Raw genomic sequence first — 19,815 nt, forward strand, 5'->3', positions numbered from 1 at the left:
AAGTTAAACTTAACTTTATTGATCTTTAGAGAGCACATTATTTTATTAAATTTTAGTTTTTAGTACAAAACAATGCAGGTTACTTATACAGGCCTTAGTCATACTTATATAAACCTTAAAACATACATTCCATACAAAATATGGCACTGAAACAACTTACCTACAAATTCAACTTACGAACGATTGTCCAAAACGTATCTCGTTCATAAATAGGGCAGCGTCTGTATACTTGGTAGATTGTTTATAGTCGTTTTATAAATATCACTGTAGTTTTGTTTAAGATGTTTTCAATTCTCATAATGTTTATAATGTGGAACTTAGAGCATCAAGAAAATAAATGTAGAGAAAACAAAACAAAAATATTTTTTGAAATTATAATTTGGCGGGAAAAATTGTTTTTTAAGTTTGTATGTGTAGTTTTTCAAATTTCTCGGTACATTGTGGAAAGGCATCTTAGAGCTGTCAAACATTGAAAATCGTAAGTCAGCATGGATACAATTAATTATCAGATATTAATTTATTGTTTTTAGTACCACTTAAGAGGACCATTTTCAAGTTTAAAGTGGTTCCTAGACATTGTTATCACTTATAAAGAAACCGCACAACGGTGAAATGACACAAAATGAAAACTGCTTGATTTTTTTTCCTTTAACTTTCATAGTTTTTAATCAAAAATGCATTTTACATGATTTGCTAAAAACTGGCATGGTAAATAAACTGCAGCAGATTCTTAGTATTTGGTAACATTGTAATTGCAATGTAGTCAACTTGTGGCATCGCAAGGGAATTTGGAAATTTTAAAAGAGGCAAGTAGTTAAACTCCTCATGCATTTTTGGAGGGTGAAACTGAAAAAAGTAAGGAGTTTAAAGTTGACAATTTACATGAGAATTTAGACAACCAAGCGCTGTTTATCCGGCCACCTGACTTGATCCGCGTCAGCCCGCCTGACCTTTCCGTTCCCTCGGCTACCTAACATCACACGGACGCCTTTGAGCCGGGGCAACCGAGCGTGTTGTTACATGTTAATTGCAACATGTGTGGTGAGCCGCACCAAAGCCGCTTTGGGTTTAGATGAGGTTTTTGCAGCTCGTCAACAAGCGCCTCTCTTTCCTTCACTTTTAGGAATGTTGTCAAAACACAGCATATGAGTCTTATTAACACAAGAGTTTGGACTGTGGGACGGTGACATCACTATGGCTAGGTTCACAATGCAGACCTTAATGCTAAATTCAGATTTTTATGGTGAAATCCAATGTTTTTGTGCGATCGTACATATTTCCAACTAAATGCGACTTGTATGTGATCTCCTGTGTGAACGCCACAAGTGTCCTGCATACGCAGAAGAGGACATGACGTCACACATTATGTGCTCAGTGTTTGCGAAGTACTCATGTGCGGTCCCTTCTAAAGGTTTCTTCATTTACCTCATGTTGAGGTTTTGAGTTTTTCCTTGCTCTCATGTAGGTTTTACATCAGGAGATGGTGTAATAATAGTCTGTAGTTTACAATAACCTGCGGTCTGTGCAGCCCTTTGAGACTCCTTGTGATAAAGGGCTATACAAATAAACATAACTACTCATGGATGCGAACGGCGGAGCTTATCTAGCAATTTTAAAGATACTGTGCTACCTGAGGCTGAAAAGAGCTCTTCCCCCAATACTAAATAAATCCCAAACCACTATTTATAAAATAAATAGAAATACATAATAATAATAATAGTAATAATAATAATAATAATGATAAATAAAATAAATAGAATGCTCTCTGTGTTTTCAGCCGCCGTGGTTGTTGATATCTCTTCTTCCTCCAGTCTTGCTGAACACAGAATAGTGACGTCTGTGGCCTATCGATAACCTGCAGGTAATGCTATTCAAGATCCAAAAGATCAGATATGTATCAGATTTAGGACCACATATGAAAGTGGACTGGGTCTGGTTTGAAAACAGAAAAAACAAATTGGTGCCATTCAGACGGACATAGACAGATCGGATACAGGTTGCGTTTGTGCAAAAAAATAAATAAATCAGATTTCCCTGTATTGTGAACCTAGCCAATGTTATCCGGGTAATGGTTGACGTAAAAGGAATCCTAAACTGCTGACATTCCCATTGTGGTTTATTTTGCTAAACTTAGTTAACACACAATGACACGCTTTAGCAGCCTGGACCAGGAAGAAAAAGTGTGCTTGCTCTTTAGATATAGTTGACCGGAGAAAAACAAATGGTGGCCACAACTGTGCATTTTGTTAAGGGTGGGTCGGAGTGGCACGCCCCCCTAAAAAAGCCAGGCACAACAAAAGTGCACTCTGCCGGAACTGGCAATATGCACACTGGATAGTGATATTAATATTTTGATGTAATATTCAAAACCCTCCGATTTTATTGAACCTGAACTGGGAGCAATAAAACACAGAAGCAGGCAATATTGGAATCTATTTGGATTAGTCTGGGAGAAGGCTATTGCAAAAAATACTTTTAAATTTTAAAGATCATCTGACACATAAAAAATCCCTTTTAACTATACTTTGCGTACTCAGGCAAAATCTGCACCCTTAATCAATTTCAACCTCTCCTCAAAGTACAAAGAAAATCATTAAACCGCAACTTCTTCAAGTCGTCTCGACGCGTTTGCGAAACAAAAAAAAAAAACAACAACACAGCAACATGACTGCTTTAACTCCCTAAGGACTGCTATGTTCCAGAAACCGGCAGCAAATGTCATGAGAAAGGGAAGGAGGCAATCGCTAAAAATGGAATGAAAGTGTCTTGGCGGCAGACGGCGACGATCCCAGGGTTCAAGATTCCTCGGTAGGAGAGGAGAACAAACTTCTAAAAGCTGAATTAGCATTCCCGTCAATCACGGCGCACGCCCAGGCACAATTTCCCCCTTTTTTCCTTACTCGGGCCCCAAACTCTATTAGCAGTCTGCCACGGAGCCTCAGGAAAGGGGGGGGGGGGATAGAGACTCAAAAGACAACGGGAGAGAAATGAAAAATGAGAAAGATTATAGGCGAGCATGATCAGAACGGAAAAGGGAGTAAATCTGCTGATTTCATCGCTGGCGACAATATTTCCTGCACAGCGTCACACCCATGAAACGTCGTGTCCTGTACTATCAAAACAAACAATTTCACAAGAGAAAAAAAGGAAAGAGCTCCTTTTCTCCATCAGTTGGAACAACGATTAGGCCAAAGTATGTCTAAATATTTTCCTTGCAGCATAGCATCGAAGTTATGCGGAAAAAAAGAAGACATTTTTTTTGTGTTGAACCTCAGGGAAAACATTTTTTTCACCCTTACTTGGTCAGAGAGGAAAAAGTTAAAATGCAAGCCGGGGAGGGGATGGACCCAATGCGAAAGAAGGCGGGGACACAAATGCTGACCTATTCCCACGCTAGACTCCCCTGGACTGTTTTCCTATCCTTGCGCCAGGCTCAAATATCCGCTAGCATGCTCACTCGCCCTGCACTGGGGTAGAGAAAGACCCTCGGCCATCTTCTTGAATTCATTACCTCCACCGGGGAGGTTTGATTTCATCACCACTTGCGATGACAATAAAGATGACTTGCTGAATAAAGGAAATGCGCAATGGGGGGTAATTTGTGATGGTGAAATTTGGACTTGGAAGGTTATTTTCTACCACACTGTAAAAATAAATTGGGGGAAAATATGGTAAACAAGCACAAAAAACAATAATTTCCAGTAATAGTGTGTTTTGTTATGTTGGGTGATCATCTTTTTCATATTTTTTTTCATGATTTCTCGTTCTGTCTGACGTTCACTCAATAATTCCCTCAGTCTCTCTATCGTTCTGTATCTCTCACGTTCCATCTTTCTCCTTCCATCTTTCTCGTGCCTTTTCCTCTCAATCCGTCTCATTCAAACTCTCTTTCCCCCTCTCTCGTTCCTTTTCTCCTTCTCCCAAATTCCCCATCTCTCTCTCGTTCCCCTTTTTTCATTCCATGTCCCTCTCGTTTCCTCTCTCATACCCCCACTCTCTTGTTCCCTCATTAAAGACATCATTACACACTGTAAAGTGAAAACACTGTAAGGTGAGGATGCCACATCCCGGGGGGTCTAGTATATTTGTCTGACCTCACTATGTTTTCTAAAATTTTTAAACAGCTGTGACACTAAAAAAAAGGAGAACATATATTTGCCAGCTGAGGAAGAACATTCTATTTTGAAATATTTTTATTTCTTTAACTGTATTTTGCCTCAACTCTGTAATCAGACAATTTGCAGCGTACTGAGATTCCACTGCCTTTCAATGTCATTTTCTGTTCCTGTCACATTACAACAGGACCATATTTGGAAGGGTCACAAACAGCCGAAGGTCATTCAGAGGATGGGTGTCATTTCCTCAGCCCTTCCTGGATCGGACCGTACAGGTGGAGAGAAGACGTGTTGATGTCCAAGAGGAAGAGGATGGGTAGAAGGTGTAGGAGGAGAGGAAATGAGTGGTGTGACAAGGGTGTGTGGTGGGAATGAGAAGGAAGCGCTGAAGATTAAAATGGAAGCATGACATCACAAAGTGTAAAAGGGGAGTTGAGGCTATTCATGAGGGCAGGGAACCACAAAAGCAGTTAAAGAGGATGATGAATTGACAATGGATGCAGATGGAAAGAAAAGGCTTCCAGAAATTTCCCATAAAAGGGAAATAAAGATCTTTCAACAAAATCTGCAGCGAAAATCTCAAACGGGCTTTATTAAGCAACATGTAGTTGTTTACATGCAGGCAATAATCCCATTGTAAACAGAATATTTGATTTCTGGAGTGATGTGAATGGATCGTTTACATGACTACAGGCAAATATCTGTCTGTTCATATTGTTTGCAAGCAATCCGATCGGGGAAAAGATACAAGCGGCATCAAAAAGTAAAAAGATATTTCCGCATTAACTTTTCAACATTAAATTAATTAGTGTTCAACAAAGCCTATGATTTTTTTTTCCCGTGCTTGCTTGCCCCGGACTCCAGAAATGAGCTCCAATGCAGTGTTTCATGTGTTTACAAGATTTCCCCTAACGTGGCTTGCCAATACCCTGGACTTACACTCTGAAGTCGGGAACCTATGGCTCACGAGCCACACTAGTGCGCATTGTCTATGTAGCACTTAAAAGAAAATAAAATGGAAATGTACTGAGAAATCTACCAATGCACACGAGGCTTTTTTAGATAGAAAGCCAAGGGTAATGTGTGGGGTATTCATCTCTGTACTTCAAGTCCCATAGTGCTCTACCCCATAAAAATGTCCTGGAAGAGGGGAAACAAGCAATCAGATTACATTAGTAAAATGAAAGGAAAAACCCAACCATTGCAATCAGAATACTCGAAGTCGGACAAATAACTTATTCTGATGACTATGCGTGCTCACATGGCTTTACATTATCAAAATACAGTTAATATTTTTTTTCCAAATGGATTGTTGCCTGCATGTAGATGTACTGATTGTTTGACAGGGGCTTTGAGAGAAGACAAAATAAATATAATGGCTCTTTGTTAAGCTTGAGAATTGTATCAACAATTAAATGTATGGCCTAACTCAAAGTTTGAATAGTAAGCATTCTTACATGTAGTTTTGACTCATCCCGCCGAAAGAAGTCGTGTAAATCTGTTTTGAAATCTTGGCAGAAACGAAAGAAATGTGGAGATGTAATCTTGTTTTTTCTTTTTGCCAATAACAGGAGCAGCAGGTCATCAGGCCGTTTGGTTATGACTCAAACGTAGCCCGCCAAATGAAAATGAAACATTTGCTGCTTTCAAAACCGTCCAATTTAGTTGCTTCAAATGTTTATAATGTCATCTTCAATTTTGAACTAGTGCATGACTAATCAACAAAGATTCCGGTACAAAATAGTAGTGATTAACACTTTAGTGTTCCAGTAAAATTCAGCTAAAATCTCAAGATCTACCTAGAGTAAATTGAATTCTTGAAACGCTTGGAGAACATGGATTGTTTTGGTCTCTTTTGAAAGGTAACAGTCTGAAGTTTTGTCCCAAACTCAGATAATCGCTGCAAGTCCTACTACCATTGAGTAATCTTCGTTCGAACACAGCGACATGTTGGAAATAATGGTAAAAATAGTCCCCCGAACTAATTTACCGTATTTTCCGCACTATAAGGCGCACCTAAAAGCCTTTATTTTTTTCAAAAGCTGACCATGCGCCTTATAATACAGTGCGCCTTATTTATGGATCAACATTAAGTTTTCCAACTAACTTGCAGCCGCCGACTCGATTTTCCCCCGAACGCCAAGTAGTACGCGGTGGATGCTGGGATTTATTTACCGGCGTTTCATTGGCTAACCAATGTGTCAATCATCATTTGAATTGATCTTTATTGGCTAAAGTTATTCGGAGGTCAAGAGGCGGATCCTTTTTATCATTTACAGACTGCCATTGGCTCAAACGGCAAACAAAGCCTGCAATTGGCCGAAAAAGACGTGTCAATCATCAGTCGAATTGATCACTATTGGCTAAAGTTATTCGGAGGTCAAGAGGCGGATCCTTTTTATCATTTACAGACTGCCATTGGCTCAAACGGCAAACAAAGCCTGCAATTGGACGAAAAAGACGTGTCAATCATCAGTTGAAACGATCACTATTGGCTAAAGTTATTCGGAGGTCAAGAGGCGGATCCTTTTTATAATTTACAGGCTGCCATTGGCTTAAACAGCGAAACAAAGCCTGCAATTGGCTGAAAATACGTATGCGTATAGCATGTGGCTGACGGCATAGAGAAAGCATTTTTTTCTATTCTGTATTTGTAAATATTGTATTCTCCCGGATTTACTACCCTCACGGATATAAGAGGACATTGCCTGCACATTATTATGAACACAACGACTTCGGTGAGCTACTCCGGCTTTCTATATTATCCCTGTATCTTGTTTCAGACTGAACTCGATGTTTCTGTGATAAGCGGTGCAGATAATGGATGGAATGCAGTGTCTATTTTTAAATTCAACTCAATTCCAAGTGTTTATTGTCATATGCACAGTAAAGTTGCGAGCGAAAAAGAAAATAGATACGAAGGAATGGTTATCATTTATTGAATCCCAAGACTTTTAACCTTTCGAATGATGGAACGATGCATTTGAGTGACATCTTACGGACACCGCATCCGCACGTGTTCTCGACACGTATTTGCGTCTTTGCAAGCTTTGGGAATGTTAAGGGGGTAATAAGTTGGACTGAACTATGTGACTGTTTTGTCCACGTTCCCATTGTAGCGCCTTATAATCCGGTGCGTCTTATGTATGTCAAAAATAGGACCAAAAACTATTTTTTCGGGGTGCGCCCTATAACCCGGTGCGCCTTATAGTGCGGAAAATACGGTACTGCCAATGACGTCTATGGTTGTCAATTGGATCGAATCACGCCAAGGCCTTGAGTTAACCAAACGCCTTTTAATAATTCTTGGCATTTCAGTGACTAAATTCAACTTCATATCAAACTGTTCTTAAGTTAGAGAAAAAAGCAGAACTGATGAAGAAACTTGTTTAAAATCTAAAAATAAAACACCTGAAGGACCTTTGTGCTAGGTCCCCCCCAAAAAGTTCTAATCTTTTACCTCTTGGGAATATCGCATCACTGCTCTCCCTTGTTGAATGAGCTTTAGTCTAATCGATAGCTTCAATCGAGTGCAAAGGAGTTCAGAAGACTTTCAAATATGGAAGAGAAATTTGGAAGGAGAGCAGGAGGGCATGATTGAGTATTCCCGCTTAAAGGTCATCACATCCGAATGCTTATCAAGCTTACCCCCTTCTTCAACCCAGGGGGAAGCCAATGTTTGCCAAACTATGCTTTTAAAAAGTGCCCAAGGAGGCCTTGAGCTTTGTAAACAACACTGGCACCGTTCTCATCCAAATTGGCACCAACATCAGAGGTGGCTCTGACAAACAGCTTCGCTGCGCAACACGGCCTAAGCAATTCTTCCCCAAGTACGAAGATCCGTAATGACATCCGCGGTCTTCGTCAAAGCACTCGGAGATGTTTGCTTTGTTTCGAGAGAGCTTCCGAAAATGACGAGTCTTACCGTTCGGCCTCCAAGCGCATTTCCTCTCGCTTCTGCCTTCTCAGCTCCCGGCGCCGCTCAAAGTCCATTTCGTCCATGGTTGTACCCTGTAAGGTGACCAAAAAAGTGTCAAAAATATAATTTATATCTGTGGTGACTTGACAAGTTTGCACCTAATACCTTACAAGGCCAGTAAGTGGCTCTGCGGAGTCATCAAGACAGACACACATTTTCATAATGTGATGAGCAGGCTTAAAGGGACAGTGTTATTTGACACTAGATGTCGCTGTATTGTGTCTTGCAACCGAAAACAAGTGCTACAAAGCACAAGGTAGAATACAAACGACGACGGAGTCTCAAAATGACTAAACCGAACAATTTTTATTCACATTTTTTGTCCAGTCTTTAGAGATCCTTATGGGCACCCATAGCAGCAGGGTGGCCGACATCTGTCCCCCACCTATGCTCCCCATAGGTGAGGCTCATGTTATGTCAAATAAAAGTGTATTTCTGTTTTTTTTTTCTTATATATTTTGGCTTATCATTCAAATAAAATGATTTTGTCTTAAATCAATGTCATTTTTAGATCACTAAATGTCAAAAGCTGTCCCTTTAAATATACTTATTTTGAAGTGACACAAAGTTTAGAAAAAAAGGAAAAATCTTAAATTCAATCTCATTGGAATAGACCAATTTTACAGTTAAAAAAAAAAAAGGGGGGGGGGGGGTCAATTTAAGACCGGTCCGGGCAAGCCTGACCCATTTGTTCTCTGTACATGACCTGCAAAAATAAAACAAACTTGTGATTAAGGGCTATACAAATAAACATGACTTGACCTTAATTAAGGCACTTGAAGAAAAAACAACGCCGCATTTGGCAGAACAGCGGGAAGCAGAGTGGCATAAATACAGTGCCTGTTTATACAAGATCGTCCATTAAGCTACAGCATGCTGATGCATAACGAAAAGGATCAGGCGGTACCTTCAGGATACAAGCCAACTAAAGTCTTTTTCCTCGCGGACTATCATCAGCTTGTTTGTCTGTGAAGCCTACAAACATTCCTGCCCCTTCTTGTCCCTCCTTTTATCCCTCAGAGACCTTCCGCCACTACTCCCGCCCCCCCAAAAAAATCGCTATCACCATAGCTAACGCTTCCTGTGTTGTTTAGCCAGAAAACTCAGTCGGACATGACTCGGCTTTTGGTACTTCCGGTGTTTTTTTTCAAGCTGCCCTTCTTAAAAGACAATTCATGCACACAAAACAATTAAAGGCAAACAATATCCTTCAGTTGGTTAGTTGTTCCGATATAATATTTAGTGCAATCCCTCTTTTTTTGCAGTTAAAGGGGAGCACACATTCTTAAATCAAATATTGCCTGCATGTAAATGTCATGAGTTTGTCTGCAATTCATCTACTTGTACCTCGACAGCGGTTTGTTTTCCTCTCGATTTACCAAGCAGTACCTGGCAGCCACTTCGGCACCTGTCTCGGTCAAGCCGGGTGGGCCAAGACGTCAGATGGAATCGTCTAAATGTCACAATTTGGTGGCAGAAAACATATTCAACGGGTGTCCCCAACACTGGCCAGCTGAATGTCTTCATTCACAAATGCAGAGACAGTATTGTTCTCAAGCAAAATCATCTACGGGAAGCGTCGATGGTCTATTTCAGGCAGTCTGGGTAGGCATCGTGGAAACATAAAACTATATGGTTATATTTATTAAAGTTAATCTCATTAAACCTCACAAGTTTTGGATTTTAAATTATTATGGTACTATGATGCTGAGCGTCTGCAGAGTGAAGCACAAAATTCTCTTGGCTTATGGCAGAGGGCGACAGTAAGACCAGGGATTCTGATTTGGCGCAGACCTCGACCCCAAACAATAGAATTAGTGATAGTATTAGCAAACTAACAGAAGTCAAGCCATCCATTTTTTTCTTGTTGCATGGACTTTTTTTCATCATTTCAAAATGAGCAGAATGCAATGTTTTACTGTGCTGAGCGTCTGCAGGGTGAGGCATAAAACCTTATTGCGTCATGCGCGCTGTCCTTAAAGAAGTTTAAAGTGGAATATCTTTATTAATCATGTGTTAGCAATGCTCAACTGAGATAAAAAAGCAAATGTGCTTTTTTTCTCCATTGCACCTCTCTGCTTTTATCTAACTTTTAAGCAAAGTTGTTCAGGGCGGAACATATAAGAAGATGGAATGGGGAGAGGGCTGAGTGACTTTATGCTTATCCTCATATCTTGGTTTGTTTGTATTGGTAGTGTAGCATGAAAATGGTAAAAGAAAAAGCCTGTTTCAACTACAGTCCAAACGCCAACCCGAACCCAAAGAAAAATGCACATTGCGGAGCCTATGACGTCACACGGAGCGCGAGTCGGTGAGCATAACAAAGCGATATGGATTGCAAAATAAGGTGCTATTTTTAAAGGCTACAGTCAATACAACTCATGAAACATGAATGTCACAGAAAAAACAGTTTGACCGAAATCCGCAAAAGTGTGGGAGCACTCCACACTTCACAAAACAAATAAGTGCGTTAATTGCAAGCTTTGCAAAAGTGAGCGTGAGGCAGCAATCAAATACCACGACATGGAGTCACCGACTAGGATTAAAGCTCAGAAAAAGGGTAAGCAACTACAAAAAAAAAAAACAAAAAAAAAACGTATATGCATTTTTAAGTGCAGAAACGTAACATTCGTCTCTGGTAGCTAGCTAGTTAACTTTGTGTGTGTGTGTGTGTGTGTGACTGAGATACTTTTTATATCAGTTAAATCATCTTAAGCAATGTTTAGTTGTGCTGTACAGACGCCCCCTACTTACGACCATTCAACTTAGGTAAAACGGTAGATAAGAACATTTTTTGGGGATGTCAAAAAATATCCGGACATTAGTGTAAGTTAGATTTTGTATTGTGTGCACCTTTTTCCGAGTACAGGACAATACTGTAGTGCTTCTTTACGCCGCTACCAGCGTGTGGCGCTGTGAGAGGTCACCCAGCATCCACCAAGAAGTAAAAAAAATCCGCTTCCTCTTCCTAGTTTGTGTGTAAACATTCTATACTGTCTATATCTATACTATCTGAAACGTGCTAAGATCTTTGACATTTTTATTGTTTAATATCTCATGCATCCATTCAATATGTTTTGGTGTAAAGTGTAAAGAAAAGGCGAGCCGTTTTTTTTTTAAATGAAAGTGGAATAAGAAAGCTTGATGCGGTTGAGAAAATGGTAGGAACACTTTTTTTCGTCTACTTTTTACCACGGAGGAGGACCTCTTGAAGCGCATCTTCCAAAAGTAAATTAAACTCAACTTTATTCATCTTTAAAGAGCATATTACTTTATGAACAACTTCAACTTACGAACGGTCGTCTGGAATTCGTTCGTAAGTAGGCCAGTATTAAAAAAAAAGAAACACTCAACAACGTTCACACAAATGGGGGTAAGATTAAGCCTCAAGTTTTAATTTTCGGGTGATTACGTGAGGAAACGTAACGTTAGCCTCTGGTCGCTTGCTTGATTTGCTAGCATTTGCTTGTTAGTGACTGTGTGTGTGTGTGTGTGTGTGTGTGATTATTTCAGTTAAATGAAAGAATGACGCTTATTTGGGCACTGCACAAAAAAACAGTATCAACCACTAATTAACAATAGGTAACAAATTATTTGCACCAAACACACGAAGAAGTATCAGCTAAACAAAATAATGTAATCATAAACATGTGCCTAAAGGGAGTAGCCTTGAGCAGTGTTTAATTGTGCTGTATAAAAAAAAAAAAGCTTAACTTGCACACAATGGTGTTAATAAGTTTGGGCATACACTTTTACTTTTCTGACAAAGTTTGAGTGATTATTGTTTCCTTGTAAATTGTACTATAAAAGTACTTGTACTAAAAGGTCTTATCTCAATAGAAAACAGAAAACAATGACAAGCTTCATGATGAGAGACATGCACACCACAGAAAACAGCTCTCATCACTGAGATCCTCATTGACATGCTCACAAGTTTTCAAAAAAAGGAAGAGTGAGTGAGTTAGTTAGTAAAGGTGATAGTGGTTACTTTTTGCTTGTTAATTATGGAAAACATGTTACTGGGTTTTCAAATTTGCATATATTGTTTCAAAAGCTTATGTCCCTTTAAACAACTGAAGTCGCTATTTTCTTTGCACTTTTTATTTTTAATTGACGATCGAATACATTTCCAAATGTATACCATTGATTTGTATGTAATTTTGTTTATTTGACAAAATGGAATGTATTGCAGGTATATAACATATATTTGTATGTATGTTTTTGTTATTGTTTAATATTGTAGAATATTATGTAATTTTGCACTTTTTTCTCCTTTCCACAAAATTTCAATACTTGAATAAAGAGGAAATTAATAATGTGTTTTTTTCAATCCGATTAATCAAAAAAATAATCGTAAGATTAATCGATTTTTTTAAATAATCGTTAGTTGCAGGGCTAATTGGTTTAGATGTTAATTAGTCGAAGAAGTTTTGAGTTTTTAAAGGAAAATTTCTGTAATTTTGTGAAGATTGCCTAAGCGTTGTGTCGCAAGTGGCTGCCGTAATGGTACAACAAATGAAAAGCCAAAATGGGGAAAACTGGCAAAACTAACACACACAGAGCCAACAAGGTTGAAACCAGCAAAAACATGGCAGGCTAGCCAGCAGCTAAATAAAAGGGTAACCGGGACTGATCCGCGGAAAAATGGGAGGCTTGCCAACGAAAAGCATGCAGTAGGCAGCCAGGATAATCGGGAGCTAACAACGAAAACTGGCCACAGCAACCTACATAAATCCAGCCGTAAATATAAAAATTAATAAGGCTAGCCAACTGCAAACGGAGGTTACCTAGAACGAATACAACCGGAAGCCAAAGGGGAGCTTCTCTGGACAATATCATATTAATCATACAAAACGTGGTGACAAACAAGCAGGAAAAGTCACCTAGGGGCAAAGGCAAAAAAGGAACGCACCGTGTACACAACGGCAGGTAAACCTACCTCACACAGTTATTGATGATCAAAGCACGCAACTATGACAAAACAGTCAAAAGGTCCCCCAGCATCACAGCAAGCAACATTTCAATTTCTCTAAGCAGATACACTTTCCTACAATAGCCGTCAACTTTTCAATGGGACCCGCCATTGTTGAGTATTTGTTCAACAGGATATAACCCCCATGGAATATTTTGCAACATGATTGTGGGGACGAACACGTTCTGTGCTTGATTGAAAAAAAAAAAAAAAGTTGGTCCTTTATAATCCCATTAATATACCCAATAAAACGTTTTTTTTTTCTCTGCTCCAGTTTATATATTGTGTTCTTGCTCTGCTAATCAAATGATGAATAAGGTTCATTTATTTGTAAGTCTGACTGAGCCTCACCAAACATGAACCTCTAGTCCCTGCAGAGAGTCTGACGCAAAACTGGCACGACACATTCCAAAAGAGTGAAATCAACTTTTTCAATTGGCCCCAACAGAAATTCTCTCATGACCACGACCACATCAGCACAGACCTCTCTCTCGTAAAAATGGCATGACAGGGTTTTTGAAAAAGATCAAAGCTCCTCACCACTGAGTACAGCGAGCAATGGCCTCATCACTATTACACAACAGCCTGAAATAAAGATTGATTTCACAAGCGAGCGGCGCTTCACCCTCTATATGGATGCTCCGATAGCGTCGTCTGTGACTGTGGGCGAGGGCCAATTAGCTCTGGCCACGCATGCAACCATAATTCAAATGAGAGCAGGACACTAAGTACATGTGACAAGTCCTCTAAACAGCACCCGTCTAATCGTAGTCTTCTTCATTTGGGGGATGCCGAGGGAGACACAGTACATTAGTTACTCCAGAAGGTTTACACCGACTCCGAATTAAATATGGTTATGAATTTAATGACTATAAGTTCAGGTTGATCAACAGAACCAACACAAATGAATCCTAAAGCAAGCTTTTATGAGTATATGAAATGTCTATTTCAGCTGTGACTGTAACTAATGATATGTTTAATGACTTTATTGAATAAATGCACAATATTAAGAATATCAAGTTTTTCAATGGAAATTGCTATGCAAAGGACTTGAGGGGTAAGCTCATGCTTGCTTAAAAAGAACCTCAAAAAGATGGTTATGCATGTAAAATAGTAGATAGGGCTAGCTAGATGGACCACCCACACATTGACAAATGCTAACAAAGGCAGAACGAGGAACAACAAAAAGACCGGTGACATGTTTTAGTTTCGAACTTTGGCCTCTAACAGCACTACAGTATATAAATGCTTACTTATTATCATAAGAACTAGTTTGAGGGTATACACTTTCTTATCTTGTAATTATTTTTTGTCCTATTTACTAAATATTATATGAAAACAGCTAGCCGAAGCATACAGAAATGGCTCACTCAAATGTGACAATTTATCGTAAAATAATGTTGATTATATAAAAATAACACCCATTTTTTTTATTCAGTAAGTATATAGGTAAGAAATACATGGAACAAAAAATTTTGATTTAAAAATATATTGTTAAGCTTTAGCCACCCTCAATATTTAACTTACTTTTTTTAAGGACATCCCAAAAAATGCACCCCAACTTTAAGCATATTAAAACATGTTTAATCATATTATGTAATTCTTTCTTGACGATTGTTTTCCGTGCCATTTTCAATGATCGTTATCCTAAACATTATCTGCACCGCTTATCCTCACTAGGGTCGCAGGGTTGCTGGAGCCAATCCCAGGCATCTTCGGGCAGTAGGCAAGGGACACCGTGAACTGGTTGCCAGCCAGTCGCAGAGCACACAGAGACACGACCAATCATATGCTCATTAACACCTAGGGACAATTTGTACCCTTCACTTAACCTGCCATGCATGTTTTTGGAATGTCGGAGGAAACCCACGCACACGTGGAGAGAACATGCAGACTCCACCAAGGGAGGCCGGTAGCTGGACTTGAATCATGGACTCCCGCACCATGTGGCTGACATGCTAACCACTCAGCCGCTGTGCTTCCCTTCCTGACAAATTTTTAAGCAAAGAATACATGACAAAAATCCATTAGTATTCCACTTGGGCCCATGAACACTAGATTGCAGGGCTCCAGCCCACTTTCTTAGTCCATTTTGAAGTAGCAAGAAATACCTGCCACCATGACCTGTTCTGGGCCTTCAATAGATATAACAACCTAGCGGGGAGTTGACCCTCCAAGCTTGCACTGCTGGTTTAGTGGCTGAGATCAACAATCATGCTAATGTGCGACATTTTGTCTTGACGTCCGACGATCCTACAGCAGATTAAGGCTGGTGCAGTAAGCACTGGAGCAAGAAGAGGAAAGTTATAGGTCTAATGTGAGCCTGTAGGCACAGAAGATGAGCAGCTGTTTTGGCAGAGGCTCCAGAGACAGTTTGAGTTGTGTAAACGTTTTCTGCAGGCATCGTACTGCAGTCTCCTGACAGAAGGGCAAACTAAACTCACAACAAACCAAAAATTTACTTAAAGCTAATGTCAACCCAAAGGATTTCCGAAAAAAATACTGTGTTGTATGGGAAGCTGTTAGCTCCATTCTGATTATTATCATTTTTTTGCAAGTAAGGAAGCAATTTTAAAGTTTTTAATCTATCAATAGGCGCCGTGGGAAGTCTGAGCGCCTCATTCTGAATAATAGTGTTTTTGGATGGGAGTGAGGAAGCATAATACAAGTAATTAATTTATCAATAAGAGGGGACCATTTGGAGAATGCTGTCAATTAAGGACGACATTAAAGTCACTGAAGTAAGGCTGAACAAATTTAACAATGAAATGTAACAATACAATTGTAGTTAAAGAAAATTTTATTGATTTATGTATAACCTCCCATGCAAAATAGTTAGAAAAAAATGACTTATTTTAATAGAAAGTGAACTGTAATGCTCTTGCAAAAATAGCTTATCCATTGCTTATGACTGACTTGCTTAATCACACCAATAGCGTATTTGCTGGCCCACGTAAAAACCCAAAATGCCTCTTATAGGCATGAATACAGAAATTACATTTAGGAATTCATAATTACGATAAATTCTTCAAACTGTTACCTTTCATTAATGAATGATTTTAGTTGCGAAACCTGATTTCTTATTATTTATGTTCGGTGAAAAGTATTTTTCTTCTGACGGGCTTTATTCAAGCAAACCTTGCTCTGATTGTAGTTTTACTTTAATGCGCTTTGTAGTCCAATTCACACTAAGAATGTAAAGGGTACAGAATATTTTATAAAGGTGATATTTATAATCATGTGCCCTAATTAGCCGAGAAAATACAGTAACTCATTAGTAGCTAAATATTGTGTGATAATCAACACGACAAGGGAAACAACTCTTCCGTGTATCTGGTGATGGATCATCTCATCTCATCTCATCAGCTGCACCGCTTATCCTCAGTAGGGTCGCGGGGGTGCTGGAGCCCATCCCAGCAATCATCGGGCAGTGGGCAGGGGACACCCTGAACTGGTTGCCAGTCAATCGTAGGCCCCCGGGAACAGACAATTCACTCGCCCATTCACACCTAGGGACAATTTGCACAAGCACGGGGAGAACATACAAACTCCGCACAGGAAGTCTGGAGCTGGATTTGAACCCACGCAGGAGGTTCCCAAGACATGAACTGTGCCGCACATGCGCTAACCACTGCGCCGCCGAGCTGCGGTGATGGATCAGACTTTGTTTATTTATATTTTTCAGGTTGATCTTGCTTTCTCAGTTCTCGACAGTCCTTTCTGGCAATGTGAGTAAAAATTGTGTGATAACAAGATAAACTCGAATGCCTTTTTGTCATCTGTATCGCTGGTTGTCCAGTGATCAAATGTCGTAGCTCTAACGGGCAGGACCTGGGTTCAATTCCTGTTGCACGTAATGTTTTGTGATTTAAGTCAGCAGTGTTTATCCATTGTTCAATCATTGCACAAAAACAATATACCGTTAAACCTTATTTAGTACCGTAGAGCTTTAAATACTGTATGCATTTCCAATCTTATCCACTATATTCTGTTAATGTAAAGTGCACCAGGTAATAAGGCACACTTAAAATGTTTGGGCAAATTTGGTGTTTTTAGGTGCGCCTTATAGCCCAGAAAACACGGTAAATATTTGTTTATACAGTATACTTTTAACTAAAACTATACTAATCGTAAACATCCAGGTGTCACATGAGATAAATCTGTAGGCAAGATGTGGCCCACGGGCTTTGTGTTTGACACCTATGCAGTTGACTTTTGAGTGTATTATGGAATAAAACACGTGTGATTTCCATTTGTGCCCACCGCGGTCCGCTTGGAACGCTAGATTGCGGTTGTCTTCGCTATGCAACTTGGCTCTGGCGTGCAGCGCTCCGCAGCAATAAGGAGTTTACGGCAGCAGATGAGGATTCATGAACTCGCTGGAGGTTTTCGGCCAAGATATTTTCCTCTTTCCGTATCTGCCTATGCCTCTCCGGGCTTCATTTGTCATCGGGTCTTCTCCGCCTTCCACTTATAGGACGACTTATATGTTCGCTGGATGATATATCGACTAATAAGATAGCACTTTATCAGACACGTGGTTATTGGCGCATGTTGGTTAGAATTTGAAGAAATATATATCGATTTTAGCAAGGCTCTGGGTTTCATGAAATTAGTCCAATTTGCTGTTTAATTTTCAAGAAGTGAATTTGCTAGGGGCAGCACGGCGGCGCAGTGGTTAGCGCGTGTGCGGCACAGTTCTGAGGTCATGAGATCGAACCTCCTGTGTGGAGTTTGCATGTTCTCCCCGTGCTTGCGTGGGTTTCCTGCGGCCACTCCTTTTTCCTCCCACATTCCAAAAACATGCATGTCAGGTTAATTGGCCGGTCAAAATTGTCCCTAGGTGTGAATGAGCGAGCGAATCGTCTGTCCCTGTGTGCCCTGCGACTGGCTGGCAACCAGTTCAGGGTGTCCCCTGCCCACCGCCCGAAGACAGCTGGGACGGGCTCCAGCACCCCCGCAACCCTAATGAGGATAAGCGTTAAAGATAATGGATGGATGGATGGATGAATTTGCTAGTTCTTGTGCAAGTAGTATGGAGGTTTTTGTTTCATGGATTTTGCTGTTGACTGACTGTTGCTCTACAAATGTATTCTAGTTAATATATTTAATGATATAAAAGATGTTAGGGATACATGATGTCTTTTTACCGATGCAAAAAGAAAAATATCCCATTGGCAAAATATTTTGCTCCATTAAAGTAGTAGTAGAGTATTTATTATTTTACCATTTTCTACCTTGTTTTTTTCTAGAAATATTAAAACAAAAAATAAACTTATGGCAGGTGACAGATTGTTCTGTTTATTCTAAATATCATTTTTTGATTTCAGTAAAAATGAGGGAAAAAAATTATCCGTGTCACGTAATTTGTCCATTTCGAGGACTGCTTTCTTTGAAATAATTTCATTACTGAAATAAAAAGAAAACATTAAATCAAATAAGTAAAATTATTACAATCTCATAAGAAAAAAAGATGTAAATGAGAAAAATCATAAATGGTCAATTTTTCTCATTTTACTAAAGAAATAGGAAAATTAACATTAAATAAAAAAGAATAAGTAACATTTACTACCCAGGGGTTAAGAACTTTTTTTTTGCTGTGTAATAAACTATATTATTACATAATTATTCAATATTACTAGATTTGTCTTAATATTTTTGCTAACATTTACATCGGCATTATGTGAACCCATCTCGAAAAGGTTGTGTTTATTTGTTTTGTTCACAATATTGTAAACACATCTCAGAAATGTAGTGACCTCAGTGGATTGTAGCATGGCTCCATGTAACGGATTGGTAGATTTATTGTGTATTTGGACTGATAACTGCAATGTAATTTATTTTGCCATTATATATCTAAAAACTTTTTTGCATCAAGAAAAAAACACGTATGACTTCTAATGAAGACATCCAGTGTAAATCACGGCTGTGGACATCAAAAATCCATTTCAAATTTTAAACTGCTAAATTAAGTATGGATGAAAGAAAACTAAGACCAAGCTGAGCTCAAAATGAACCAAAACAAAATAACATTTAGAACAGTCTTTATCTCACTTAGTGTAAAAAAACAGTAAAACTAACATGCTCATAAAAACCCAGACTGTAAAGTAAATCTTTTTTTCTTTTCCGAAGTGTATCTTGGCACTGATGCCAGAGCCTTAATCCATTGACTGCATACTATTACGCAGATAAAATATGAAGAGACACTTGAAATTTTTTCATGATAGTCCGGATAATATTTTAAGAATGAGGGATTACACGCAATATTTTTCATCCGTCTACGCATAAAAAAACAAAAAACAAAAAAAAAAAACAACAACCGCAATGTCTTTCGTTATCGACGCAACCTGGCATCCGAAAGGCTCCTTGGGACGATCTCGATACCAGCTGCTTCCTTCTCACGCTTTCTGTCCCGAATAGCCGGGCTGCGACCCTTACGAGGACAGTAAAGAAATGCATTCAACAGAGGGCCCCGTTCGGGATTTGCTGAGTGCTGAATGCACACGCCAAAATCACCCCAGAGTACCCCGACTAATCTGGCAGTGGGGCGGGAGACTGCAGGGATCTTGGAGGGTAAAGTTTCCATTGGTTGAGAAAAAATGGGGCTCCTGCATTCCCAGACCGTGTTTCATATTGTATAAGGTCTGTCTGTGTGAATCACACACATCCACAGACAAAATCTCAATGGAATACTTTCGATGCATTGTTCTGTGAGGACTACAGACGGTGGGATGCACCAGGGGAATTGA

General features: G+C 39.4%; 1 protein-coding gene across 5 annotated transcripts in view; it reads right to left on the bottom strand.

Annotated features, from left to right (window-relative positions):
- The window catches only part of cald1a (caldesmon 1a), an 87,743-nt gene that overhangs the window by 36,663 nt on the left and 31,265 nt on the right, over positions 1 to 19,815 (bottom strand). For 4 of the 5 annotated variants that reach the window (XR_015851957.1, XM_088346827.1, XM_088346824.1 and 1 more), the window contains exon 2: positions 8,041 to 8,126. Coding sequence is in view for 4 of the 5 variants with exons in the window: in XM_088346827.1 (XP_088202953.1) it covers positions 8,041 to 8,126 (86 nt within the window). In the remaining variant the exon portion in view is untranslated. Of the gene's footprint in view, positions 1 to 8,040; positions 8,127 to 9,001; positions 9,026 to 19,815 lie in introns of those variants that run through there. The other variant, XM_088346826.1, reaches the window with a different exon arrangement.

Source organism: Urocampus carinirostris, chromosome 11 (assembly GCF_059441175.1).
Source record: "Urocampus carinirostris isolate Australia breed hairy pipefish chromosome 11, RoL_Ucar_1.0, whole genome shotgun sequence".
Classification (NCBI taxonomy): domain Eukaryota; kingdom Metazoa; phylum Chordata; class Actinopteri; order Syngnathiformes; family Syngnathidae; genus Urocampus; species Urocampus carinirostris.